The 27382-nt window shown below is 38.1% G+C and overlaps 1 protein-coding gene across 1 annotated transcript in view; it reads left to right on the forward strand.

Annotated features, from left to right (window-relative positions):
* kcnq5a (potassium voltage-gated channel, KQT-like subfamily, member 5a) overlaps positions 1-27382 on the forward strand; it is a 110917-nt gene that overhangs the window by 79374 nt on the left and 4161 nt on the right. Inside the window, exons 2-13 of the mRNA XM_063491573.1 lie at positions 3442-3532; positions 5521-5647; positions 6198-6373; positions 8231-8356; positions 9786-9896; positions 10054-10149; positions 14145-14239; positions 16168-16194; positions 19223-19276; positions 21380-21621; positions 22874-22982; positions 27106-27237. Coding sequence (XP_063347643.1) covers positions 3442-3532; positions 5521-5647; positions 6198-6373; positions 8231-8356; positions 9786-9896; positions 10054-10149; positions 14145-14239; positions 16168-16194; positions 19223-19276; positions 21380-21621; positions 22874-22982; positions 27106-27237 — 1386 coding nt within the window. The remainder of the gene's footprint in view (positions 1-3441; positions 3533-5520; positions 5648-6197; positions 6374-8230; positions 8357-9785; positions 9897-10053; positions 10150-14144; positions 14240-16167; positions 16195-19222; positions 19277-21379; positions 21622-22873; positions 22983-27105; positions 27238-27382) is intronic.

Consider the following 27382-nt stretch of genomic DNA (forward strand, 5'->3'; position numbering starts at 1 on the left):
TTTACAGCACTGCCAGTATGTTTGGGATCATTGGTGAAGCTGTTGCCAAGCAGACATTTTCTAAATAGTATTATATGGTGGATCAAAATGTGACGATGCTTTGCTGCATTCATAAAAACATAATTTTGTTTACACTGTTGTAGCCAGCTCTACTGATGTCCTCCAGGCATATTTATTTGAACCAAAAGTTCACATTTGGGTTCATCATTCTATAAGACATGTAGTTACTCATTTTCAGTCAAGTTTTAATGTAATTTGGCATACCTGTCAAATGTTACATTTCCTGTTTCCCTTCCTTAACAGTGGCGTCTTAACAGCCACTGTTATGACCCCTGGTTGGATGGAGGGAGTAACGGGACAGCCACAATAATTTTGAGTCCTTGTGAAAGTGAAGAAAATTATTCAAGATTGTACAAAATGTGGAAAGGGACCATTAGGTTGTGTCTAACAGAAAAGAACCTACATGTGAAAATTACCTGGTCCTCTGTCTCCCACCACAAACCTTTTACAAACAAAAGAATTGCTCAAGAGCAGCACCCCAGGTGTGCCAAATAGTCATCAGCAAGGAGAGAGTGAGAGTCTAACCACAGGTAAGTTTCCTTTATGGGAGAGTCCTCAGTCCTGGTTGGTCCTGACACAATGACATAACCTGCCATCTAGTTTCTTAAATGGAATAGGATTGAGTTAGGAATGACCATGATCCTAGCAGGAAAAGCACATTTTTTCAAAGATAAGCTGACTGATTGAAGCCAGTCAGCACATAATTTTTAGTGGTCAAATTAGTGGGTTGGCAAACAAAGCCAAACACATTGCCTGGGAGTGTGTTGTCACTGCAGTGAACGAGGTGGAGCAGAGAGATAGAAATGATCCACCTCAAGATTGGACACTTCCCAAACTGCTAACGCCTAACAAAAATCATCAGCAAAGTCATGTTAAAACCTGACCTGTTTCAGACTTTGTCTAAAGGACTACCTGTGCCTGGTTTTTTACTTTTCTTAACAAGTTATCCTGACGATCTGTGGTTACACACACACACACACACACACACACACACACACACACACACCAACAACACACAAACTTCTCTATCACAACTGGATGCTGTTTTTAAATGTGCTCTTCATGCTGTCTGTCTGCATGACAGTAAAGAGCTATTAGACAAGGAGCCAGTATCAGATGCAGATGTGTGCTGGAAGTTCGAAATATCAGTCCACTGCTGCTGTGAAGCACGCAGCCAGGTACACACATGAGCATTCACCTCACTTTTCATATTCCTTGTGGATCCCATGGAAAATAAATCCTGACATCAATCATACAAGGAAGCCAGAAGAGAGAAAATAAAATGTGTCCAGAGAAACAGAAGGCTGAAGGAGGGAGAGATTACGGTTGGAGGATGGGAGGTGAGGAGGGAAACAGTGTGGGAGGGATCAGTAAAAAATTTGGTATATTAAAGAGACAAGTAAGAGCGAGGGTCCCGAAAATGAGAAAGGGAATAAGATTGGAAAAGAAACCTTTAAAAAATCTGTGGGAATGAGACCATAAATACATAAATATCAGAAAGACAGATGGCATCTTGGAAAAAAACAAAAACAGTTCAGAGTTACTCTGAAGAACGGTAGGCTGGGACTGCTAGCCGGTGCATATGTTGCCTGGAAGCTGCCTTATGAATTTTAATTTGTATTTGCTCATTAACCAAGTTGCCATATGACTTACAAGAGACTGAGTGGTTTCCTTGCAGGCACCAGTGATGTAGTTTGAGTCTATATTGAAACAACACATTGGAAATTGGAGCTTTACTCTGAGTACATCCACGTTATTCCAGATCCATACCCCACAGTTCCACCCTGATTATAACTCAAGCTTTACAGTAATGATCAGAAATCAAATTACAAGGATGTGCAGAAAGTTGGTGTGGCAGGGGAGGATGCTAGGGATAGAGTGAGATGGAGGCAGATGATGCGCTGTGGCGACCCTTGAAGGGAGCAGCCAAAAGAAGAAGAAGAAGAAGAAATTACAAAATACTTTTTTTTTTACGACTGGATTCTAAGAGTAACAGTTTTGGATTGACATACAGATTATGAGATATCAGCTCTGACAGATTGGACAGATTTTCCATTGATATTTTAGCTTTTTATTTGTTTCTGTGTGGGGGTTTTTTCCTGTGAAATATAAATACTAAGCTCAGTGTCTATATAATCTCTATGAGCCAAAAACTCAGGCTTCAGTGAGCTCTAGATGCTCAGTTTCACACAATTTTTGTATTCTTGGCTCTGCATGATATAATTGACAGTGGCTATAACTAAGATAGATCACTAACTAAGATAAGATCACAACGGAATAGAATTAGAACAGAACAGAATTCAACTTTATTGTCATTGCACACATCACAAGTACAAGGCAACGAAATGCAGTTTACATCCATCCAGAAAGTGCTTTAGCAATGATATAGATATATTACAGAATATAGATCTATTATAGGTATGATACAATGTACACGGTGTGAAGGTGTGTTATGAATATACTATAACTATAAGTATGTACAGGCTATAACTGAAGTGAATGTACAAGCTATGTACAGGCTATGAACAGGTTATACGTATGGTTATATATATGAAAAGCTATAGCAGATTATAGATATACAATTGCGAGTATTAATAAACAGTTGTAGAGTAGTGCAGTCGAGATCAGTGAGATATATGGACAAATTATACAGTAGTTATATAAAGTGCCAGTGGTTGCAAGTGGTGGTTCAGTCAATGTTATTATTGTGTGTATGAGGGTACAGTCAGGAGTCGGCAGTCAGCCCCATCCAACAGTGCTACCTTTCTGTTTACAAGGGGCAGCCAATCAGAAGAAAGTATGTGTATATGAAATAAACTGAAGGGCCATTGTAGACCAGATAAGGATCATTGAGGAAGGAAGAAACAGCTCATTTCAAACAGGAAATCATGCCAACCTGCTCTAGGAGAGTAATAAATATATTGAGCTGGAAATTAATATAATCCCCTTTAAAGGGATTATTCTTCACCCTAGGATAGCTAGTCAAAAACAGAATGTATTTACAATCTTTTGAGGCCTTATTGTTACTGTGATAACCATTTTTTTGCCTTCCCTTCATTCACTAAATTACAGTGCTGTCATAAAATAAAAGATGCTGAAGCTTTAAACATTGTTTCATCAGAAACTAATAAGGCTCTTAACAGTTTAAATCCAGATTGTAGCCTGGTGGGGGAGAAATAATCACTTCCAGAGAATCCCTCTTTCTGTGTGAGCATACTGCTGAAAATACGTGCATTAGCTGAGCTAACGAGTCTAAACCTTTACGAAGATCTAAATCATCTTTATTACACAATATGTTTTGTATTAATATGTGTGTGTGTGTGTGTGTGTGTGTGTGTGTGTGTGTGTGTGTGTGTGTGTGTGTGTGTTTTGTCTTCAAAGGTTTATCCTGGTATTCGGATGTCTAGTTCTCTCTGTGTTTTCCACCATCCCTGCTCACCAGGAGTTCTCCTCGCACTGCCTGCTCATCCTGGTAGGACACACAAGCAAACAACCACACACAAATGCACCTGCACTGACACCTACATGCACAGACACACACACTCATACAAATAGTTGGACTCAATAGGTATGTGTCTCCTGGAGAGTGCTTATTGGGTTTACATTATATGATTTTATGATAAAGTCATGCAGTAAAATAACTGTGTGTGTGTGTTTGTGTGTGTGCGTGTGTGTGTGTGTAAATCAGTTTGTTAAATCAGTCAGTTTAACAGTGTGTACCTCGGACGTGCTTGAACAGAAAACAAATCTGTCAGCTGAGATAGTGATAAAAAATTAAAAGATATTGCAAAAATAACACAAAACAGTTTACTTTTTGTACAGCAGAGATATTCATGAAATGCTCATGGTGAAGCTCGCTGTGGATGACTGACAGATCACACAGTGAACCATTATACACAGTATAACCAATATTATATAACTACTTTTTGTTAGTGGAGCTGTAGTGGCATACAGTATTTTTTCTTCCTATTATTTGGATTTGGTCCGATTTTTTAAAGGAACAGTTATTTCCAGTCGTGAGACTTGCATGAGAAAAGTGTAAGGAAAGCAGATAGCTAAGGTTAGCTCACTGATTAACATGGGGTATCCTGTTGGCTTACTCTGTTATACTGAGTAATTACTTTATAACACTTTTATGTAAGCACAGTGACCTTCTGGAGTTTTGTCACTTTTTTAACCTTTATTGGTTCATCTCTTTAGATTTTAGCTAAAAGCTGGCTATGATTTTATGTTTCATATGTCAAAGTTCTGTACAACAAGATACTCTATGTTGAAAAAAGTGTTTGGCCACACCTCTTAATCTTTGAATTCAAGTGTTTACAGTCCCAAAGGTGATTAGAATCACACACCTAGCACTCAGTCTGCCTTTACAAAAATTTGTGAAAGAATGGATCTTTTAAAAGAGCTCAGGATTGGAGCATGGTACTGTAATAAGATCAGTAATGATCAGATCAATAATAATCAGTTTGTGAAGGTTCCTCCCTCCTAGATATTCCACGATCAAATGAAGTGGTATAATTGCAAAGTTAAAGCCTTGATGGAACCAGAGCAACTCGGCCATGAAGTTACAGAGTGGGATCGCAAAGTCCCAACACTCTGAAGACTCATTACCTGGAAATTTCAAAACCTCTGGCATTTACAGCAACACAAAAACTGCACTAGGAGCATCATATCATGGGTTTCCATGGCTGAGCATCTCCTGTAGCATTAATGTGGACATGGACCAGTACATTGGCCACATTCTCCAAAGTAAAGTTTATATTTTCAAAGAATTGTTATAATTGTGGCTAATTATCAGCATGAAAACAAATATTTTGAAAACAAATATTTTGGCAGGCTTTAGTCCAGGTGTTAGTCGCTTATCTGGAAAAAAAAAGCAAAGCATTGTAGACTTTAAACAGGCTTTCCCTGTTATGATGAGTCAAAGTATCTGCAGTAAAACTGCCTTTCTTATAACAGATATCTTTACTACCAAAGCAAGAAAAGCACAAATTTAGCCATTAACAGTGTTTATGGCCTTGTAAACGCTGAATTATCACTGTAAGTCTGACTAGTGAATCAGTCTGCATTATGGAAAAAAAAACAAGGAACTGGCACACCTTAATGGAAAACAGTCATTAACAATGTTGTAAATTGCACCTTTTCTTTTCCTGTCAGGAACATCAAATTGTTTCATGTAGTGACTATAAATTACCCTCATTAAAATGCATAAAAGTACAGTGATTATAGTGCAAGTGATGATTTTTATTTTATTTTTTTTACAGATTTACCCTTTTTGACTTTTTAAAAAAAGTTATTGAAAGAACAACTTTTTAAGTCTATCTTTATGATGCTACGAGGTTCAAGTGTGTGAATTATTGTGTGTGCGTCCTGCGAGAGTTTGTGATGATTGTGGTGTTTGACTGTCTTTGTGATGCTACAAGGTTCAAGTGTGTGAATTATTGTGTATGCATCCTGCAGGAGTTTGTGATGATTGTAGTGTTTGGCCTGGAGTACATCATCAGGATATGGAGTGCTGGCTGCTGTTGCCGCTATCGAGGCTGGCAGGGACGTCTCCGCTTTGCCAGAAAACCGTTTTGTGTCATAGGTAGGTCTGTGTGAAGATGTTGCTGTGTAACTGTACAATTTATGAATGAAGCCATTCACAACTCCAAACAGTTTAATTGTGTTTGTATAGCGTTCTCTTAATATTTTCCCTGTGATGTTACACTATAGTTTCTTATATAAACAGGTTGATAAGTGGGAAGTTATACTATTGTTGCAACAATGTTGACAAAAACATGTCTTCCCTTTGTTACTACAGGTAAAGTTACCACTGCTATGGGTAGAACATAAAAACACACATTTTTAAAAGACTGCAGTTCTAAGTTCTTATTTTGCTGTTCAAGCAAGGAAGGCGACAATATTCTCGGGAAATTCAGTGAGACAAAATACGTATGATATCTTAAAGCTGTAGATACAATGACAAACAAACATGTAAATAAAAGGAAACAAACAGCTTCTAGCGAATCAGTAGCTGTTTTAAAGGTGACGGATGGCAGCTTGGATGGATTTAGAAAGTAGATGAGTCAACCACAGTTCCTGTTACTAATATTGTGAAACCCATGACCTTTAATTTTCCCTCTTTTACTCCCCAGACATCATCGTACTTATCGCCTCAGTTGCTGTGGTTTCAGCTGGTAGCCAGGGTAACATCTTTGCCACATCTGCGCTGCGTAGCCTTCGCTTCCTTCAGATCCTGCGCATGGTGCGCATGGACCGTAGGGGAGGGACCTGGAAACTGCTTGGATCTGTAGTTTACGCACATAGTAAGGTAGGGCTTTTTTTTAACAGTCATTTCAGGAGTCTATCTACAACTAAACTGGGTGTTGCTACATTTGCTAACAACCCACCTCTTTTATTGTGTATTACAAATCACTGTTGTATGTTAATTAAACTAATATAGTATACAAAATGTAATTAATCATCTAGATTATTTCAAATATAGAAATAAACCTATGACTGTTACTGCGGCTGAAGTGGGGCTGGCTTTAAACTACTTTGTATCAGACTTACTGGAATGACTGTTTACACAAACCTTAACTTAAAAGCTTGAAAGCATAAAGTAACTTTAGCTGTCAAAGAAGTCTAAAATGTGACTGGACATTTTACTTGCTCGTTCTACTGCTGAGCTGCCTCTTTGGACTGGCCCCAGTACCTACTCAAATAAAGCTGCAGTGTCACCTGCTTAAAAGGGCAGCAGAGCAGTTCGTCTGGGCCACTTTTGATTTAATGTGAGCAGCCTGCCGCCATTTCCGTAAACCTTGTTAGTGCTTACCGGAAAGATTGTACATTGGTCATTCTGCTCTTCTGGTTAACTACAAACACTTGCAGTTCATTCTGAGACTTTGGCTTCTTCAGTTTGAGTTACTAAATATGTTTATTTAGTGCTCATCTTCAAAGTGCACCTGGGGACCGGGCAAGTGGTTAGCTTCCTCATCCAAATGTCGCACATGTAGACAAACTGTTTGTTTAGACACATTCATTTGTGAATGTTTTTGGTTTTGCTACTGAAACATCTGTAAACTGTGAATATGACTCTTAGATGAGGAGTCTCTTATGTTTGTTTCTTTGTTTATTTCTTTTTTAAAGCAACCATGGGCCCTTGGTTCTCCTCTTTTGTTGTGTTCTCTGTTAACACTGTTACTCATTAAAAGATTAAAATCTTGCCTTTAGCTGTTTCCACTGTTAATGTTACATCCCCTTATCCCTGGAGAGAGCTGGGGTCATTACAATTATAAATAAAAGCTGTGTGGATAGAAAAGGCACAGTTAATTAAAGTACAATTATTCTCACTTTTGTGCTGCACAAAAATTGACGTTGTGTAAATATATTCCTCTACTGAATAATAAACTGTATATAAAGGATAGGCTTAGCCGCCAAGTCATCGTCCCATTATTTTGCGGACTAATGGGTAATCCTTTTGAAGCTTCAAGTTTGTGTTTTGGTCATTGCTAATGACAAATAATGGTTAAATTTGAAGAATATTTTAGCTAGCAACAAAGTACTTTGATATCAGCTTTACTTTGTATGGGACTATCACTTCAAAGCCAACATCCTTCTGTAAGACTTGAAACTTACAGAAGCGAAGATTTTACATCAGCAAACTGAGCTAATTGGAAACTGTCACATTTATTTAAAATAGCATCAATGCAATGTTGTTGAGTTGTTATATGGCACCTGACAATCTGTTAGTGCTAGTTTTTAATCACCATTTTCACAGGTACTTCATAAAGTATGCTATTACTGTTCTGTTTGATATATTATATGCCAATGTAATTTCTTTTATTTGCCAGTTGCATGTACTCCTGTTATTGTGACCATCCATCTTGTTTATACATTTATGTTCATATTTATTTTGTACTGTATTTACTGTTGGTGCAGTGAACTTTAAATTGACCACATTTTCATCGAAAAATATTGTTTTTTTTCTCCTTACCAGAAAACTAAGTTGAAAAGTGGGGAAAAAGATAATAATGTTACTTAATGACTTATGTGGCGTGGTGAAAATCTTAATAGGGAGCAATTATATTCAAAAGAAAACTATCTATATCTTTCACCATGTTTGCAGCACAAGGTTAGAAATCATCTTTATGAAAATATAAAGATCTTTTATCTGTATTTCTTGCAGGAGCTGGTGACTGCCTGGTATATAGGGTTTCTGGTGTTGATCTTCTCCTCCTTCTTGGTCTATCTGGTGGAGAAAGAATTCAACAAGGAGTTTGCCACCTACGCCGATGCTCTGTGGTGGGGCACGGTGAGCACATGGAGATGCAAACTAACCCGGCACACGGCATGCTGTAAAACAAAGCCGGTCAAAATTATTTTAGTCCAACTGTAGGGTTTTGAAACTGTTTTGAAAAAGCTTTGGACTAATTAATTGATTTTATTTCAATTTTCATGGACCAAAATAGTACAAATCTTTTTGTCCAAGCCTCCAATCTCTAAAGCTCTTTGCTTACATTCTTAATGAGACAGTCCTGTTTGTGACATCCTAAAGTCTCCGCTAAAATAACCATAACTTAATTGAATGACAGCTGAATCATTTTTATTAACTCTTAAAATGAACTCTTAACTCTTAAAATATTCCAAACCCATCATAATTTTCTCACATGCAAAAAATAAAGAAAACTTTTGTCGATCTGATCTTGCAGCAGTGACATATTTCTTTTCATAGTTTGTCTGTGACCTTAATGACACCCTCAATACAAAAACAAGGAAGAATGGTCTTTAAATTCACACTTGGCTGGCTATACCGCACTGTTTCCTTCTTTGAAAATATGGACACAGACAACACACAAACAAGAAATGGCCCAATCAATAAAGTCAATTTTCTCCTGCGGCCAGGTGCGACTGGCCTATTCGGCTTGTGGGAATGACACACCATGGTCCCACATGCTGCGACCTTGGAGAAGCTTCTGTCTGGTAGACACTAAAAGCTGTGGTATTATACTTGCTAAAAGCTCAAGTTTAGATACATTTAATTTTAAGGTGAAAAACAATAGTTGCCAAACAGAGATCTAGAAGCCAGTTTCACAGATTTAGAACCTGCATTTCACACAGCTTTCGGAATGCTGAGGATATTTTCCTTCACACTGATTAATCTTTTATTCCCTGGTTGGAAAAATATGAACATTTGGGAGATGCACAGCGTGCCATTCAGCAGATGTTGGTGTTCTTTAATTCTGTTTAATAAGTGCATTTGAGAAATGGGTTTGAAAGTCATTAACTCTTGTCTTTACTGGTTATTGAAGATTATAAAAGTTATTAATATCACTTATATTTGGAAATTCATTTGAAATGAAGTTTAACAAATGATTCTATAGCCATGTCGATAGGAATGTGGTACCTTAAAGGCAAGAAGTTTTTTTTAAGTGTAATAAAATAATTTGAACTGCTTCTGTGCACTTTTCAGTCTTTGTAAGAATATCAGTTAAATTTGAGGAAGTAAAACCAAAAAGCAGACAGTACATAAAAGTGCACATCTCAGTCTCTACTTGTACTTGTACACTTTTGCAATACTGTGAATGTGATGCATGCTTTGATGTTCATATCTGTTGTGTATATGAAAGCTTTGAGTCTCTTTTATTTCAGCGTGCAAAAATATAATTTCCTTCATCCTGTGAGTTAAATTGTATAAATAAAAGTGGCTATGATTATTTGAGTAGTATCCTCTGAACTTTCAGATCACCCTTACAACTATTGGCTACGGTGACAAGACCCCACAGACGTGGACTGGGCGGTTATTATCAGCGTGTTTTGCTCTACTGGGGATCTCCTTCTTTGCCCTGCCAGCTGTGAGTAAAACATCGCGGCACAATGACTGATTACACTTTCTGTATTTCTTCAAAGTAATCTGTACATATTACACAAATAAGAGCAGGCGCTTTTTTTCTCCATGGTGAATTTTCTTCAAGTTTAAACTCAATGTGTGTCTTTGTTTTCTCCACATAGGGCATCCTAGGTTCAGGCTTTGCCCTGAAGGTGCAGGAGCAGCATCGACAAAAGCACTTTGAAAAAAGGAGGAACCCAGCTGCCAGCCTCATCCAGGTAGATACTCAGACATGCAGAGAACAAACACACCTCACCTCCACTGATTTTTATTTATTTTTTTCAGTAGAAGCAGCTGAGTACCAGTGTGAATAGAAAAAAAAATTTCCCTTTATGTGAAAATGTTCATGGCTTTGTGTGTAGTTCATGTCCGTTTTGCCTGTTTTTAAATAAAAGCATGAGTGTGTCCACTCTTTACCCTTTGTTGAAGTGCAGGTGTGCATCACTTCTATTACTGTAAGGGTGTTTCATTAAGAGCGTACTTAATATGAGTGAGTGTGTGTGTGTGTGTGTGTGTGTGTGTGTGTGTGTGTGTGTGTGTGTGTGTGTGTGTGTGTGTGTGTGTGTGTGTGTGTGTGTGTGTGCGTGTGTGTATTATGCTCTTCTCGGCCTTGTCAAGGTGTGTAGTTGGTGATGACTAACAGTGTGTGAGGCGCACTGCCGACTCTCAGGTCCAACTGCAACACACACTGCTGGGATTTATGAGCCGTTTCCATGGCGATCATTCCCTGGGCAGACGCTCCTTCAAACTATCACTTATTGTAATAGACAAGACCAGCTGCATTGCTTGCTAATGAACAATAAATATCTGCTGCGGAGTGTGTTCCCTGAAGTGCGCAGCTAAATGTGTGTGTGTCTCTTTTTTGCGTGTATTTGTGAGACTGCATGTGTTTGTTTTTGTGTAGGCGTTTGTCTGTTCTGTCTACCTTCTCCTATCTTACGAACTACCTTGCACTACTTTCTGAAATTTTCCGGTCAGTAATGAAATCCAAACTCGAACGTCTGAGTCTCACACTGCTGCTTCGAATGTTGTTCTAATCTGTATCAGTTATGATAATATGATAGTATCAAGTTTGCCAACTGTTAGACACAGCTAGACAAAAACTTCCTCACACTTTAAATCCAAAACTCTACTGCTGACCCAGTTTTAAAACTACATATTTGGAAGTGGAAATCTGGAAATCTAAATTGTTACCCAAACTGTCTGTCATAATTTGCATCTGTTTCTTAATGAAGGGGTTTCTAGACTGTCATAGTAGCCTGACAAGATCTTTCCCTTTCCAAGGATATCTACAAATGCGGCCAAGAAGTCTTGCATTTTCTTCCCTCATTGTCCCATATCCACTGTCGGTCGTTTGATGAAGCAACCGAGCGATCATTGTCAAGCTTGTAAAGAACTATCTCATAGTAATGTAAATATGTCAATCAAACTAAACCAAAGGAAATCTAAAGCATACAAACAATGGAAACTAAACTTCACTGTTGGTCACATGCAGCAGTCTGGTCTTAATATCAACCTGATAGCTCAGGGAATGCCGTTGTAATTTCTTTATGTTCTAAATAGAACATATGTAGGTGAATATCATGTGTTTTAGTGAATAATTAATGGTAACATTAAGATACAATTTCTTAGATACTTTACCATCTGTTTGACAGCATCTTCCTGATGAAAATAAATGAATAAATAATTAATACATGGCATTATGGATCCACTTTATTCTCACTGTATGCGCACACATGGTATGGGTGCTTTTCCCTTCCAAATAAGTAGTCGGATGATATGGGTAAAGTTTTCATAAATATTTATATGACTAATTCATTAAATCAAACCAATGTTTTGTCTGATCTCCTTGTTATGTATAAATATCTGTTGTTAGCATAGACGAAATCCAGTTGGAGCCCAACTGATCCTTAATAACCCACTAAGTGAACAATTAATCCAGTGTGTGTTGGTCTTGTTCCTCTTTTACTGGCTGTGTATCAAGTATCTGGTCACTGTCTGTTATCTGCCAAGTTCATAACATTTTCCTCAACAGGTAAAAGGAAACTTGGAAGCACCTGTGAAGTGTTAAATATGTGGACGGCGTCATTACTCTGTCTGTCGCTTCACTCCCCTCATCTCACGCAGCTCTCCCTGCTTTTAATCGCTATTTTCTGTGTGTGCATAACAGAATATTACCACTGTCCTCAAGCCTTCGCAGCTGGTCAATTCTAAATTTCAACATCTGTCATAGCTGTTTCTGCCAAATAACTTTTTGTGTAATTTTCAGAGCAAAATTGAATCTATAAATGATATTAAAGTGTCCACATAATAATCAGCAGCCAAAACTGACTAGCGTTTGACAGGTGGTCAGTGTTAATTTTCCATCCTGTCTGTGTGAAGTGTTTATATTTGGGTTTTCCAAGTCATGTCTGAAATCTTGTAACCATACCTGGCAAGTTTGAGGAGGCTGAGTCAGCTGCAAGTAAATTATGGTTGACGATGTAAAGAAAGCAACCTTTAAAGGATAGGTGGCAGACAGCTTGTGGCCTCATCAGTTAATACTTTTGAATTAGGTTCACTGTTAATCTGACATAGAAGACTGTATGACCGGCTCAGTTAAATAAGATGATGTATAAAGAGTACTTTGTGTCCATCACTGGCTCTGAGAAAGACCCTAAACACACTGATGTCTCATCCTGCCCCACTGTTACAACTTGCTGATAACGTTACCAGCAAACACGCGATTTCCATAGATGAATTTAAACATTCCGTTGCACTTAATATTTCTCCTGCACTGAATTTAGAAGGTGTCCTAATCTTTTAGTTTAGCCTAAATGCTAAACTAAAAGCACACATATTCTGTAGACATAGATATATACATGAAAACTTGATGATTTTTGTTTTTTCTGTTGTTATTTCAATTATATTTGCATGTTCGAAATAAAATTATATCTATCTATCTAAATGCCAAGAAGCCATTTAATTTCTGATGTACAATCACCATAGCGACAGAGAGCAATTAAGTCCATGCACAGCTAAAAGGAAAACAATTCATGGCTCTCCACACTCTTTGTATTAGGTGGCTGTGCCTCCTTGTCACTTCCATCTGCCAGCAATAAACTGATAAATGCCTAAGAGCAGATGTTTGTGTGGATGTATTACGACAGGCTAAAGAAACCCAAATGTTTTTTAAAAGCTGCTGAAATTAAAAAAATAAATACAGGAATGACTGAACCTTTATAAAGACAATATTAAAAGGAAAAATAGGAAAACTGAGAGTCAACATGCTTATGTAGGTAGAAAGCACATTTCTCACTGATAGGTCAAATACAATCTGGTATATTCCTCCAAGGTAGGCCTCCAAGATTCTTTCTGTAAGATATTTTTAATTTTATTATATTTCTTATAGCCAACTAGTATTAGATTTCCTACAGCTAATAGCCATATGGTGCTAAAATAATCGTTTGACATTGTGAAATCCAGCAAACCTGATGCTGTTTGTTAGCATTTCAGCCCATGTTTGCATTTTATTACAGATATATTTTAGACATATATAACAGATTGCACTCTGTCTCTGTAGTTTAGCATTGCTTTGACAAAAGTTTAAAAACTCCTTGCCTAAGTAGAAGTTCACACTTTTGTTCATATTTTTGAGAAACTATGTCAAATTAACTAAAGTGATTGTAAATGACACAATCCACTCTTCATGTCTGTACGGACAACCTCCACAATATCTGCCAGGTGGTTACAGACTTTTAAACTGGAAGTTACGTTTTCACATAAACCTCAGTTTATTTTTCCTCACCAAGTTTGTGTCATTGCCTGTCTGTGTCATTTATGTGTGTTCGTGCGTGTGCACATGTGAATGTGTTTGTGTCTTGTCCATCTCTGCTCCCTCCCCCACCCAGGCAGCTTGGCGTATGTACTCCACCGACGGTGCTCGTCCCTACCTCAGAGCCACCTGGCACCACTACCAAAGCGCTCTCCCCCCTCTCAGGCATGTATCCCCTCCACCAGCACCACCACCATCACTGCCCCACCTCCCTTCAACATCCCCCAACCGCACCGCATCAACACTCCCCCCGAAAACTAATCAGGTTTTTCTTTTTCCCTCCTCACTTTTCTTCTCTCACTTCCTACCCAACCTATATGATCCTCCCTCACCCCTTTTTTGCTCCGTTTATTGTTCGATTTATCATTACTTTATTTATCCTGTTGACTCTGCACGTAGTGTGTCTGGCGTAGTTATGCTGCTGATGAGAACTCGGTTTCCATTGCTACCTGGAAGCCTCATTTGAAGGCGTTGCATACCTGCAGCCCCGCCAAGTAGGTAACAACTTACAGACTTACAATCATGGCCTCTGCTGCTCAGCCCTCCTTCTCATCTTTTCCTCCTCACCTGGTGTGTGTTCACCTCCTCTGGTGTAACCTCGGCTGCTGTTTCATTGCATAACTCATTGTTATGAATCATTGTAACATTCTTTTTTCATAAGCATACCAAACTCTGGAATGTTTTGCTGAATGCATAACTTTCACCATCCTCAGATTCACACATAAGATTTGTCAAATCTTATGTGTGCAACATATATGGTTGCTGATGTGTTTTGTTAACAATTTGTCTGATGATTGTGTACATTTTGTAAATATTTAGTGCTGAAAATGCCTGCCAGACAGGTTAAAAGAAAATGCAGGCAAAGGTCATTTCAACAATAAAAAGAAAGAAAGTACTTTTTTAAATTTTTAGACTGTAGCACAAATTTAAAAGTATTTATATTTGACATTATGAGATGCCATTAATTCAAATTCTAGCTGACTTGATGTTTAATGAAACCCTGAATTCAGCTTGGGTAAAATTAACACATTACTTTCAGCAAAGTCAGACAGAATTATTGAGCTGGCATGGATATGAGTGAGTTTTGCGATGTACTAATATTTGTTTTGTCCTGCATTTTTGAAGCTGTGCCAGTATATAACCAGTCCTTGTGGGAAAAAAAAGGTTCCACACGACTGTATGCAATCCTGTTAAAAAAGAAGTACACCCCATGATTCAGAGAACCATCTTCAGAAACAGTAACTTAAGTTAAACACTTTCTATTCACATCTGCCTCTCACATGTTTTTCAGAATTTTTCAGTTTGGTGAGGTTTGTGGGCATTTGTTTAAAAATCCTTGAGGTGACAGTTGTTGGGATTTGGCGCTATGTGAATTGAATTGAATCGTTCATTCACGTTGAAGTGTGGACTTTGACTGCAACGCCTTGATTGTTTTCTTTTTCATAGATTTACTTTGTGCTTGGCATCATTGCACTGGTGCATGACCCAGTTTAGGGTAAGCTTTATCTGTCAGACAGATATCCTCGCATTTCACTCAAGAATACTTTGGTATACTTTATGGTCAACTCAATGACTGCAAGTTGCCGAGGTCACTATCATGCTTGACAGTTGGTATGAGGTATTTGTGGTGATATGCTGTTTGATTATTGCAAACATGGCACTGCGCATTATGGCCAAACATCTCCACTTTGGCCTTGTCTTTCCAAATTAAATTGTTTAAGTCTTTTGGTTTGTTAAGATGCAACTTTGCAAAGCTAAACCATGGTGTTGTAATGTTTTCAGAGAGAAGAGGCTTTCTTCTGGCAACACTTTAAATAAGCCATAGATTTTTAGCTGTTTTTTGTAACTTAACAGGCTTACTGAGGCCTGTAGAGTCTGAAATGTAGCTCTTTTTTGTACGTATTTTTGCTGATCATTGCAGGGTCTAACTCTGCGCTGAATTTGCTTTGACATCTACTCTTGAGAAGATTGTGGCATTGTGTTAACACACAGCTGAATGATCCAGATCAGGAAACTGCCAAAATACTTATTTTATAGAGGTGGTCACACTTACTGATGATCAGTTAGTCGCGTGCATTTGATCAACAGCACCTGGCTGCTACTTATCCTCTTAGTTCCTGTAGAAGCAGTGAGGGTGTACTTTGTTTTTTCACAGGACTTCATAGAGTCCTAAAAAAACATGACTGTACTTTTCTGATTTCCATGTCTATCCTTTACCTAACATTTAGCCTTATGGTGCATGGCTGCTTGCATGTGATGAAAGTAATTAAACCCATTGGACTCAAATTTATTTCCTTTTGCCTCCTTTTGGCTTGATGCTTCCCATATCCATTAATGGCAACATCTTTACAATCCTCATTTAATCTGCTGGGTTACTGATTTCTCTCCCTTTTTCTCCTCTTTTCCCCACTAACCCTTAAAGGAAAGAGCAGGGCGAGGCTACTTACAGGTTTGTATGACTCTCAGCTCATACTGACAAAGACACAAACACATAAACAACTTAACATGTGATACAATTGTTCGATTATTTAGACGATTGTTTAATGACTTACACATTTTAGACTGTGATTTCTGCTCTTATCTGGATTGGCTGGTTGTTTACTCCAGTTTTAGTTCATTTATCATTTGATTGTGTTTACAAATAAGAAACGGATGTTTTTTTGTTTAGTGACATTTATTGCAGATTGCAGCTGACATCAAAGGGCAGAGACAAAAGGCTCAGTTTCTTGGTTTCTTTATTGATTTATGGAATGACTGAACCCTTATTTGCCCTTGCATTACTTAACAGAATCTAGCCATAGTTTTGATTTGACATATGCTAAATGTACAATATATTGCCAATATGAATTGGAGAGGAGAAAAAAGGTTCAAAAAGAGAGAGGCTGTGCTGCAGTGTTATGATACAACATAAAAAGGGTAATGAGCAATAGTGGACAGTTAATGATTATCAAGGCTGATTTGTTCTGATAAAAGAAAAACAGATGTGCAGGGTCACCCTTTACTTATTTTCACTGTTAGGAAATTCTGCTAATATATTGCAGTTCATTGATTTGAACTAAAACAGTGACATAATTAAGAGGTCACAAATGAGACTATCACTCAACCCAACAACAGACACTGAAATTCCTCAGGACCCAGGCGATATACTTAGCAAATCTGAAATAGACTGAATGACAGGTTCGAAACACACACACACACACACACACACACACACACACACACACACACACACACACACACACACACACACACACACACACACAAACAATCTTGTTTTCATTTCTTAGTGGGGACATCTTATTGCCATAACGCTTTCCCTACCTGCATACACTAACCATCAGAAATGAATGCCTAACTCTAACCTAAACCTAACCATAACCTAATTGTAACCCTGACACTAAAACCACATTTTGAGTCTCAAAAATGCCTTCAAACTCATGGGGACGTGCATTTTGTCCCCATAAGGGACTGTTGGTCCCCACAAGTGTAGTAGTATTCAAGTTTTGGTCCCCATAAAGATATGTAAACATGGTACACACACACACACAGACATGCAGGCACACATATAGTGCAGACACTGTGCAGAATTTAAAAGTCAGGTAGGCAGAAGTGTGGTGATGGAGACAGTTATGCTTATTTTTTAATTAGGAGCAATTGCTCAGCAAATAAGTGCTACTTTCAAACAATCTTGTGAAACGACAGAATGCTTTTTATTTCTTTTTTTTACCTCAATTTTCTATCTCAGTTCATAAACAGTGATGGTGATTGTCTTTGCCGTGTGCATGCGTGTGTGTGTGTGTTTGTGTGCATATGAACGCACACACTCCTTCAAACACAGGAGCCTGTACCATGTCTGTACCATGACGCACATTTTCCATTGGGATTGTATTTATATAACTCATCAAACACAAGTCTAGAAGAGACAGACCAAAGTTGAAAAAGAGGGAGGAGAGGGGAGATAGAGGATTTCAGAGAGGGGAAAAAGACAGAGAAAGATTTGTGAGTTTAATTATGCTAGTATAATTTTTACAGTGCAGCACTTCTTTGGCAACATTTGGGGACCTTATGTTGAGACAGCAGCTTTTTAAGGCATTTAAACTTAAAACACCACCACACATACGTATATAAAAAAACAGTTTACACTCTCATTCAAACACACAAGCAAATGTGCTTCTCATCCTTAAACAAAATAGCATTTAATTGGGCTTTGTTGCTTTCACAACAACATTAATTCCCCAGAAATCCTTCTGTTTAAAAGACTGTGTTTAATTAGGTTTTCCTTTCTTAGAAACTTTTGTTGCAGCCAAGTCCAATTTACACTCGTTTAATCATAATTATGCACACTTTTATGACACTACTTCTCTTCTAAATGTTCTCCTCCACCAAGGTGACTCATAACACTCTCTGTTATTAGTGGTTTTACAGACTGCCAACTGTGGCTGTTTGGCGGCGGTAGGTGCCGTGGTAAACGGCTGGTGGTTTTTGTTTAAGCAGACTTGTAAACACCAGCAGTAGTAAACATTAGGCGCACCACAAAGTGCTACAGTGGACATCATGCTGAGCGTAAGTGTGCTGGATATTGGCAGTGAAAAGAAACATGAAATAAAGATTAACGGGGGTTTAATCGTTAGGTTATGTGTATAGACAGGTGTGTGTGTGTGTGTGTGTGTGTGTGTGTGTGTGTGTGTGTGTGTGTGTGTGTGTGTGTGTGTGTGTGTGTGTGTGTGTGTGTGTTTATACCTCCGTGTGCAGTGAAGTGTAACTCAATCCCACTGATAGTAGTAGGTAGACTTCCAAAGAATTCTTCTTTTTTCTAACATTTCCTTTGACTATTTTTAACCTGAGAACTATTTCTCATCATTTAAGAGTGAAAATAAATCTCTAGCCGACTCACCTCCTTCCTGATGGGAAATTGTTTTTTTTGCAACTGTTCATGTGAAAATATTTATTTATTCCACAACACTGCTGAAAAACCAGCATTCACTTCAAACTGGGCCAAATAAACTGGCGAGCATGGCAGCTTTTAATTTAAAGTTTTAGACAAGGGAGGAGAGGAGACAGAACATATGAATTTGGTTTGCTTGTATTGGATGCAGTATTTGCACATAGATTCAGTTGGACATACTTTGTACTAATAAACTGTCAGTTTAAATTCTGATAAATGTCCAGTCTGACTCCAGCTCTGCAGCTCAGGGATCCAACAACAATGGCACCGACAGGAAATTTGTTGGATTTGTACTGTAAATATGTTTGTCTTCCCAAAAGTGAGGGAAAACTGAGTTCAGGTGGTTATACCCATTCCCATCCCTCTTTGAATTATATCCCCTGCCCCTGTGTTTGCTGTGCATCAATATTGACTGTAGAGAATTTCTCCACTGTGAGCTGAAATCTGCTCCAGTTTTAATATCCTCCCTTATTTATCCCTTTCTTCTCCATCCCTTTCCCTCCATTCCATTCATCTGTCCCTTGTGCTCTAGTAAGGGTCTAAGTAATGGAAGGCTCTTCAGAAGGTATTCTCGGAAATATAGGAGGTACCTACAGTACTACCCAGCATCCTCTCTGCCCTGCCCTTAGCCCTTAGAGTAACTTGTGAGAATGAATGACTAATGGCATGGAGGAGAACAAAGAGAACCCCACTTAACTGCCTTCTTACAGTTATTCTTTACCCAGTTATTTTTTTATCCCATAAAGGAATTTGTCTCTTTGACTATTGCTGCCTGCTGCCTGTCTATCCCAAACAAGTCTTTGTTACTGCATTACAAATTAAAGGGAATTCCACCTAAAGTCATTGCAGAAGTAGACTTTGTTTTACAAGGTACTATTTTCAAAAGCAATACCAATTAATTTTTTTTCCTTAATACGATTAAGGAAAAATTTGCAGCAGTAAACAAATTGCATGTTGAAACCCCTTTCGTTCTAAAAGGATTCAATAAACTGACATTATGGCATGCTGCTTGTCACGACTCTTTCCTAATTTGATTTCATTTAATTGCAAATTATGGGTATTATACTAGTTTCTCAGGGAGACACTTTAATAAAATAAGGAAATCATGGATCTGGGCTTGTTGTCCTAAATTATCCCTCAACAGCATATATGTAGCTCTTCTATATTTACTGTTAACGTCACTGTTACATTACTGCTGTACCTCCCATTTAAATCATTATGCCAATCAATGATGGAAACTATGATAACACAAAAAGATCTATTTCTCTCCAACTATTTGTCTCAGTCCACAATATTGGATTTTTATTTCTGTTTATTAATAACAGTACGTGTACAATATTGCATCGTTACTGTATTGCTCAGTGATAATTTATAGTTTTAGCTTGTGCATTGCAGCACTGAATTGTGTTGCCACACAAGTAAGAGAAAGGAATGGAAATATTGCACAGGTCTGTAAGTGTCAAGAAACAATAGTAGATAAATTGGTAAATTGATCACTGAATCTCAGGTGAGATACTGTGGTCTGAACAAAAAGATGATTTTTTGGCATGGAAATTGTGCTGGAGCTTTGCATCTCTCTCATCGATCTGCTGCATTGCATGCTGATCAATTTGCCCAAGCAACATACAGTAATAGTTTGCTGCAGTGCATCTCATTGATTTTGAACTTTCTGCATACCCAGCAGCCCCTTAAAGGTTTCCAAAGATGTGAACATTATGTCATGAATTTCATTTTTGTTTGTCATTTTTAAATGTTTGTGATTATCATTAGGTATTTATTTAACCTGACAAAAATTGGGGTGATAGTATGGTGGAAGACCACGTTTGTTTGATTTAATAGAAATAAAAGTGCATATGTGATCATAAATAACTACATTAAACAGAAGTTATATGCTACAAAAAAGAGTAAAACCACATTAATGATTAACCTTTTGATACTGGTTTCAGTAGACTTACCTGCGACTATTAATTACCATGCTGGAAGCGATTTGGCAACAACATTCGTCTTGGAAAAATCTTGGGTTTTTTTGCAAGTAAAGAAAAAAGAATCAAAATTAAGATTTTGTCCAAAAACATAAAAGATCAAGCACCATCTAGAACTTTTAAAGGCTTTTTCTCAATAATGGTGTCATTTGTTTAATGTTGATTAAAAATGAACGTGGTGATGACGGTAATGTTACTATGCTTCAGCTGCGAATGACGATTACAACACCTCAGGATCACTGAGGGTTTGTTTTTGGTGGCTTGGTAGGCAGTCTGGCACTGTTCTGGTGTTTTGGGCATGTCAGTTGGATGGATGATGTTTGGTCTAAAGGAAAAGACAGAACAGTGCCCTTTGTCTGAGCTCTGAACTCTTCTCACTCTCTGAGGGGAAATAGGTGTTGACAGCATCCCCTTTTTGTCTCTCTCCTTGTGTCTCTCTCTGAACCCCAATCTGTGTCACACATAAGCTCTTTCTTTGTCTCTTCAATCCTTAACTCACATTCTTCACTTTTTCCTCTCTATATCTGATCATTCTTTCTGTCCCTCCTACTCCCCCCCGTGTCTTTTCTCTCTCACATCTTTCCTACTTTCCTACTATATTACCTCTTTCCTTTCTACTGGTATGAATGTTTCTCACCATATCCTCTGTCATCTTCTCTGCTCCTCTTCTATTTTCTCTCTATCTTGTCTTCCCTCCCTCCATGCAGTCAGAAGTTGAGCTTTAAAGAACGGGTCCGCATGGCGAGCCCTCGTGGTCAGAGTATGAAGAGCCGGCAGACGTCGATGAATGACCGCCAGCGCTGTTCCCCTGGCAACGAGATGGTGGGCAGCACAGAACTGATGGGCGGCAGCCCTGCCAAAGTGCAGAAGAGCTGGAGCTTCAATGATCGGACCCGGTTTAGGCCGTCTCTGAGGTTGAAGAGCCAGCCTCGTACAGCTGTCCCAGATGGTGAGCTTGTAATGTTACTGTAACCAACCAAACCAATATCTGACAAATGGCACTTTCAGAGAAATATGGAAGAAATATGGAAGTATATGTAACCCATTTGTAACCCAAAAAAGTTAAATAAAATAAATTCAACAGTATTGTAGCACGTTTGAAAACCCAGTTATCTTACCCCTAAATTTGTGAAGTAGTTTGAGATATGTTTTGGATCACTGCCCTGCCTCCTTTCAGGTTCAGTCTTTTGACTGATTGCGTGACATTTGCACTCAGACTTATATGATTAGAAGAGATTTAGTGGAATCCATTCTTCCAAGTTTCTATGCCATCTTTCCTGTGCCAAGGTTGTTCATTTCCTCAAACAAACCTTTTGCCCTGTGGTTAATTATAGTTTGGTAAAAATTTGGTTGAGGAAATCCATTACATTACATTAACCATCATATCAAAATTACCTTCACGCTGTTTCTTCATTGTTAATATAGCTGATTATTTGTTATTGCTATGTCCAGTTTAATTTGTTGTCATTTTTTGCCAATTTTATGTTGCCAACTTTGTGGTAACCATTTAGGATGGTCCCATCCTGTTCCAACAAGCAGAGCAAAGCAAAGTCCATAAAGACATGGACGAGCGAGTTTGGTGTGGAAGAACTTGGCTGGCCTGCACAGAGTCCTGACCACAACCTGACAAAATAACATTTAGTTGAATTACAAGCCAGGGTTTCTCATCCACCCACACCCAAGATTGTGAATGTGATAGCTCGAGAACAAAGCAGCATAGCAGCTTCAAATTTATACCACAGGTGTATCTATTAAAAATCTTGGACAAGTTCGAGTCTCTTTAGATTAGATTTAGATTAAGTTCAGAGGTCAAGTTTTCTGAAAATCTTGTGAATGCTATAACTTGAGGTTCCATAGAATTTTGAAATTGATGATTTTATAATGCTTATTTAGTCCTCTTCCGGTCCACATCTCCCACTCTAATTGTTATCGGTAGTATCAAGGATATACACCCTCCTCTTCCATCTTATATCATGGAGGTGGCAAAAATCTGTCCGTTTCTTTGTTCCTGTCCTAAATATCCCAAACACAATATAAATTTTCACCTCCTAAAAGTCAAAATAGTATCATTCGGAAACATTCTCACAGACTCTTTTCTCTTCCAGCTTGCAGAAAGTTGCAAAAGGTTTTTGAGTTTTAAGACTGCAAATGCTTTCAGCAGAGCAACATTTATTGATGGCTCAACACTCTGTTTCTTTCAGTGGACACAGGCATGACCACAGAGGAATCCTTTGATGAGCGAGGGTGCCACTGCGATGTTACTGTGGAGGATCTATCAGCACCTCTCAAGGCTGTCATCAGAGCTGTCAGGTGAGCTCCTGCTCCAAATAAACTTTATGAGTGCCTTATGATGTAATCAAAATCATCCCCAAATCACCAAACTGCTTGAAGTCTTTGGGCGAGCAATTCTCTTTTGAAGAAGAAAGAACCAGCAAAAACACATTCAGATGCTAATATCCAGTCACACTCAAGAAGATTTTATTGAATTTTCTTACAATGTCGAAAATAGGGAGTACTATTACGAAAATAACACAGAAGAGGAGGTCACTTCTGCAGTTTGCTTTCCAAAATCATGCTTTTATCCATTATCCTCTTCACTCACATTAGGTGCCAAAACTCAGTCACGTCTCACTTTTCACAGCTTTTGCTTTCATTTGTTGTTCAACACTTTAGATATATAATTGCTTTTTAGAGAACTGGATGGCAAGATTGATAAAATAAATCACATATTTTGGTAAATATGAAGATGATAACTCCCGAGCTCTACCCACTTCTTGTCTTGTTGTCTAGTTAAAAAATGGCAACAAAATAACAATTTCAAATTTAGGCCTTTGAAAAGCAGTGCACAAACCATCTGTGGTGTCAGGTGGGCTACATTTATCTTCTCTCTATCATATACTCTTAACACTGAAACTACAACTCCTATTTCTAAGCTCTAGTTCGAAGCGGCAATAATGGAAACATCATTTTGTTGGGGGTAGGAGATTGTAGTGATGTTGCACGTCGCACATTTGCATCCCTGGGTATAATATAATTCCATTTTTTGAGATGTCTTTGTGCCTCTGCAGTATACATGAGTCTTAGTGTGTTAGAATCAGCTGTGTCAGTGTCACCATAGATAATGGTCCTTACAAAGTCAGGATTAGGAGGCTGGAGCAGTGACAGCTGCATAAATCGCATGTTTGTAAGGAAAGAGGATCTCGCAGATTTCCTTTTGGGATGTTTGTGCTTTTCTCTTTAGCTTTTTTTTACATGTTACTTTCACTGTCACCTGTTGGTTAGGCTTAGGCACTGAAAACTAAATTTAGTAAAAGATTGGGGTTTGGTTTAAAATATGCTCCTGGCAAACCTGCTGATGAGTTGGGAGTGACAGCCCCATCTCACTAATACCATAAGAGCACAACCCACCAAAAGGACACCTTCTGACTTAATGAGCCACGTCAGCAGCTTTTAACAAAACAGCCTTAATTGATGCCTTGGGGATGAGAACGGTCTGAACCAATTCAACAAAACCATGAAACTCTGATTAGTCTAATATGTGCACTTTAAAGAGCAGCCAACAGACAAATAGCCAGCTAAATTACAGGCTGCAATATATTATACCAGTGGTTCTTAAACTGTGGGGCGTAGAGCCTTTGGTTGGTTGCAGAGCCTCTGCAGGTGGGGAACAGAAAACCAGGTGAAAAATAGGAAGTCAAATATAAGTGAAGAGAAAATGCAATTTAGAATTGCCAGTTAACTTAACCAGCAGAGAAGCTGGGGTAGCTGGAGAGAAGCAATGCAGGTACAAGGACAACATGCAAGGATCTAACCCTGTGCCAAATAATTCTGAAGCACTAGAAAATAAATCAGAAAGTCTAAACCTAACAGAAATATTTGATTAAACTACGAATAGAGCAGAACGCTGAAATTCTTCATATACTACCACATGCACTTCAAAGACCCGCCAGCAGACCAACAGTCAACTAATTAGTAGACTTCAGAATATTATACCAGTAGTTCTCAGAAGCAGGCATAGGAAAAAAATCAAGTTCAAATTGAATGTTAAGCAATTTCAGGGAAAATCAACTAGTGGGGATTTGGTGATGCTATTTGGCTGACCCTTATTTAAGCTGTATTTTTTTTATTTTTTTGCTGTTGATGAAAAAGTGGTAAATGAGCTCTTTTTGGCTTCTGAAGCAAGACATGCCAGAAAATGTTCCTGCAGTCTCTTGCACAGAAGCACCAAGTTTCCAAAGTCTACACTTGGTGTGTAACAAGCTGCTGGTGCTGAAACTGTAACGGTAATAATAACTAAAATTAAAGAGGATGATGTTATTAGTATTTTTCTTTGCTAAATGTTAAATTGTACTAATTTTAACAATTATGCAAGTGAGAATATTTTCCAAAATGCTAAATTAGTCCTTTTAATCAGCCTAACTAAAGTGTTTGTATTAATAATAAAACCCATTATTTATAATTGGTTATAAAGGATGATGGTTTATTGAAATGAAGTTTGAGATTACCCTTTATCAGCAATCCAACTAAATTGTTGAGTAGATTTATTGTCAACTTTTACATATATTTCCTGCATGTTGGAACTAATAATGCTCCTATTGATCACATATTTATTTTTTATCTTAGTACTTTTACCTCCCCTGTGCTCTCTAAAGTCAAGAGTTTCTTCCCAATCAACTGGTAATGTGACGGCAGTGACACCTATTTATGACTGCTATAGTGCATGAATGAACGTGTGTAGATGTGTTCTAGCGGAGCCTGCTCTCTTACACTGGCACCGGCACCCTGTGAACAAGTGTTTATCCTACTGGCACCAGTTGACTCTCTCACTCCACCGCTTCTTCTCACCTTTTTTCATTGTGCAAATGTCTAATTTCATATATGAATGAGGTATTTTTTTAAATGGCCTACTTAGCTGTAGTTTCTATATTTTTCTGTGGTTTACTAAGAATCAAAATTTTGCTGCCCCAATTTTATAGATCATAAATTTGATTGTTTCCATATAATAAAGAGACAGATATCAGATTATGAAATAGATTCCCTGTATTCTTGTTGACGAGGTAAAAACTTGATAAATTCAGCATTTAAAAACCATTAAAACTATTTACATTTATCAGCTTTTTAAGGCAGGGGTTCAATAATGGTTCAGTAATAAAAAGACAATGAATCATGTGTGAAAACCTGAAACCCCTGGCATGTCCTTAATAAAAGTTCTGAATTATTGATACAAGATAAAAAGCCAAGTTATGATTTTCAGTTTTCCATCTTCAAGTAGTTGTTGCCACTGTTAGTATCCCTGCATTTTATTCCATGATTTTTGTTTTGTTTTCTTCTGTTCAGTTGTCATCTTTATATAGAATTATGGAAAAATAAGCACATGTACTTTATATAAATGGTTAAAGGGGTTGTAAGTAATAGAACCTCACATTTGTTTCTCCAGGCATTTGCTATAAGTTTGTTTACACTGGCTCTTTATGCATTTCTGAGGTATCTTACAATTGATCTTAAACTCAATTGTATTCTTTCTATGTTAGATTTTTCTCCCAGCCCATTTCAGTTAGAATGTTCTGTATAGTTTCCCATTTACCAGATTTTATCATTGTGGCCTAATGGAGAGTAGTCAGTTATGTAACAGTTTGAGTGGAATCTTTTTGTAATCCACTCTTCAGTCTGTCAACCTTTTGATAGTTCAGTAACAGTATCCACTCAATCATTCTTTTATCTGATCTGGATTATTGTCAAGTTTAGGGGTTTACATGCAAAGACTTTATATCATCCTTTTGTATAATGAAGCTTATTAAACCCCTCTATCACCATCATCATCTCTTTCTAGATCTACATACAGTTGCACAGATAAACTCCCATCTATGAGCTATGCTGCTGCCACCTAACCCTGGCTGGTCTGCACACTCAGCAGGCCATTCTCCATGGGCAGCCAGATCCCAGGGTTTTCCCAGGGTGTCGGGTTGAGGGCTGGAGACCCCCTCCTCTGTCAGGGCTGTTATTACACAGGGTCATCTGTCACTGCTGCTTCCATTTAGGCAGTGAGAAAAATAGGCAGTGGGAAACTACCAGAAACCACTGGGGACTCTAAATGAACCAAGAGGCATAGATCTCCTTACCTGGATCAATATTATTACTCAGCAGCGGCTCTGTTCACCAAATAAAAGGAGAAAGAAAATTACACTCAGGTTTCACAAATTCACCATTACGCACTGGTTTTCCATCAGATACTCCAAAAAGTATTTGAAATAATGTGTTATCTTTGTTACACTCCAAATAGAAAAGATCAACAGTGAAGCACAAGAACCTCTCTGTAGGTTTTCTCAAACTTACTGCTGCCATCTAATGGTGGTGTTTAGTAATTACACCCTAGATTTCACTTAAATTGACTCCCAGCAATCACTGTGTGTGTATTTGTCTTTTGCATGTATAGGATCATGAAGTTCCACGTAGCAAAGAAGAAGTTTAAGGAGACGTTGCGTCCGTATGATGTGAAGGACGTGATTGAGCAGTACTCTGCAGGTCACCTGGATATGCTCTGTCGCATCAAGAGCCTTCAGACCAGGTCAGGACACATCCAGCATGCACATTGATTGACATTGACAGATTTCTGTGTTCCTGCTTTCAAAATCAAGGAATTTATAGATGTATCAGTAACCTGAGCTGCTGTGTGTTGATTTTGCTGCAATTCCAGCTAACGCTATAGGTTA

Source organism: Pelmatolapia mariae, linkage group LG13 (assembly GCF_036321145.2).
Source record: "Pelmatolapia mariae isolate MD_Pm_ZW linkage group LG13, Pm_UMD_F_2, whole genome shotgun sequence".
Classification (NCBI taxonomy): Eukaryota; Metazoa; Chordata; class Actinopteri; order Cichliformes; family Cichlidae; genus Pelmatolapia; species Pelmatolapia mariae.